The following is a 1,935-nucleotide window of genomic DNA, read 5'->3' on the forward strand; positions in this document are numbered from 1 at the left end:
ATATATATATATATATATATATATATATATATATTTACAACAGTTTTTTTTAGTTTCTGTCTACTGAACCCTTTCACAAAGCATTGGTCAATCTGGGGCCGTAGTAGAATATACTTGCTTGAAATTCCATGAAGTGGGGTTAAACCTGAAACCACATGGTTGGGAAACCATGCCATGCCATGCCTACTCTTGTTTTGATATGAAGTGATGATTGTAAATGAGTATATGGTGTTCTTTTCCCTCATATGGTAATGTTGTTTTTTCCGGTCTCTATGAGAACCTTGTCTGGTCATGGGGAATTATTACTTTGGTTGGAAACAGGTAAGGGTTGACTGCAGGAATAATGTCCAGCTATAGAAAACCTGCCTCAACAAATTCTATATGATCCATTATAAGCACAGAAAAGTGGATGTTAAATGATAATAACTATGATATAAACACACACACTCTCACACAAGGACATATGAAGGGAGCATTCTTCTCATGAAGACTGAAAATATCTCATGGCATGAACACAATGCCAAAGAGGAGATTTATAAGCATCTTCCACCCATCTCTACTATTGGCACTCAGTGTAAGGTAGGTTTTGCTGATCTGCACAGGTTATGAGTGCTGGCTCTCCTATTCTCTGTCTCTCCTTAGTCTGTTATTATTATTTTTTTTTTGCTATTTTCACAAAACTAAAACAATGTTTGTTATAGTATATAAAATTGCTTCTCCTTTAACCTGTAACCTGCTTCTCCTTTAACCTGTAACCTGCTTCTCCTTTAACCTGTAACCTGCTTCTCCTTTAACTTGTAAACTTATGAGTATATGCATTTCTGACTTCTTTTTATAGGTATAGTATGTAAAGCTTTATTATTTAAAATCCCTTTTAGAGACAATAGGATGTATGATTTGAAGGATTTTTGGTTCCTACTTTTAGCAAATCAAGCGGCTACATGGAAGCACTTGCTTTGGCTTGTAGTATATAAAGTTTGTTATTGTGGCTAGAATATCTTAATAATATTCCTTTTTTTAATTGTTGCTATTGATGATGGATGATGGTTTTCATGACATTAAGTGCTTTCTTTCATTGCAGGTTACCACAAGACTAAAATGTCACAAAATACAGCCTCACTGGGTATTTGCTTTTGACAATTTTCTGCGAGAAGCTATAACGTCTACATCTCTCTTACTTACACCAGGTAGGTCTGATATCTAGTTGATATTCTTATATTATGCAATTGTGTATACTTTTGGGGTTTTTTTTTGTGATGTCTTTGCAGCTTTAATAAAAAAAAGTATATTACTCTACCTTCAGTATTCGAGTACTACTTTTTCCACCTTGTTTTGCATTGCATCTATGTGCTTACTTGTGTGTGTGTGTGTGTGTGTGTGTGTGTGTGTGTGTGTGTGTATATATATATATATATATATATATATATGTATCTCCTTCTCTGTTTTTCTCTTTCTCAGTTTTATACATACAAGGATGAGCTGGAAAGTTCATTGGCTGACTATGGAGGAGTGATTCTAGAGTTGTAAAATCTTGTATGCATTAATTTCAACTCTTCTTATTAATAACCTCATTGTTTATTTCCAGGTAAACTGATACCTGACTGTTCAAAGAACACTTCAAAACCAGCTGCTAGCAACTTTCTCTTGAAAGTGGACAAAATTTGGCATTGTGGTGATATCAAGTACCTACAAAAAATGGGTTTAGTCCCCAATGACATTCATGCTAACATGGTCGCTACAATAGGAGATAAAACTTCTGCTTTATCATCAGTCACAGGAGTGGCTGTGTGGTAAGAAGCTTGTTTCCCAATCACATGGTTCCAGGTTCAGTCCCACTGTGTGGCATGTTGGGCAAGTGTCTTCTACTATAGCCTCGGGCCAACTAAAGACTTGTGAGTGAATTTGGTAGACAGAAACTGAAAGAAGCCCATCGTA

General features: G+C 35.6%; 1 protein-coding gene across 3 annotated transcripts in view; it reads left to right on the forward strand.

The window, feature by feature from the left end:
• The window catches only part of LOC106881831 (mitogen-activated protein kinase kinase kinase 5), a 147,057-nt gene that overhangs the window by 125,986 nt on the left and 19,136 nt on the right, over positions 1 to 1,935 (forward strand). For all 3 annotated transcript variants that reach the window (XM_052978404.1, XM_052978405.1, XM_052978406.1), the window contains one exon: positions 1,082 to 1,187. In XM_052978404.1, coding sequence (XP_052834364.1) covers positions 1,082 to 1,187 — 106 coding nt within the window. The remainder of the gene's footprint in view (positions 1 to 1,081; positions 1,188 to 1,935) is intronic.

The sequence above is a fragment of the Octopus bimaculoides genome, chromosome 2 (genome assembly GCF_001194135.2).
Source record: "Octopus bimaculoides isolate UCB-OBI-ISO-001 chromosome 2, ASM119413v2, whole genome shotgun sequence".
In the NCBI taxonomy this organism is placed as follows: Eukaryota; Metazoa; Mollusca; class Cephalopoda; order Octopoda; family Octopodidae; genus Octopus; species Octopus bimaculoides.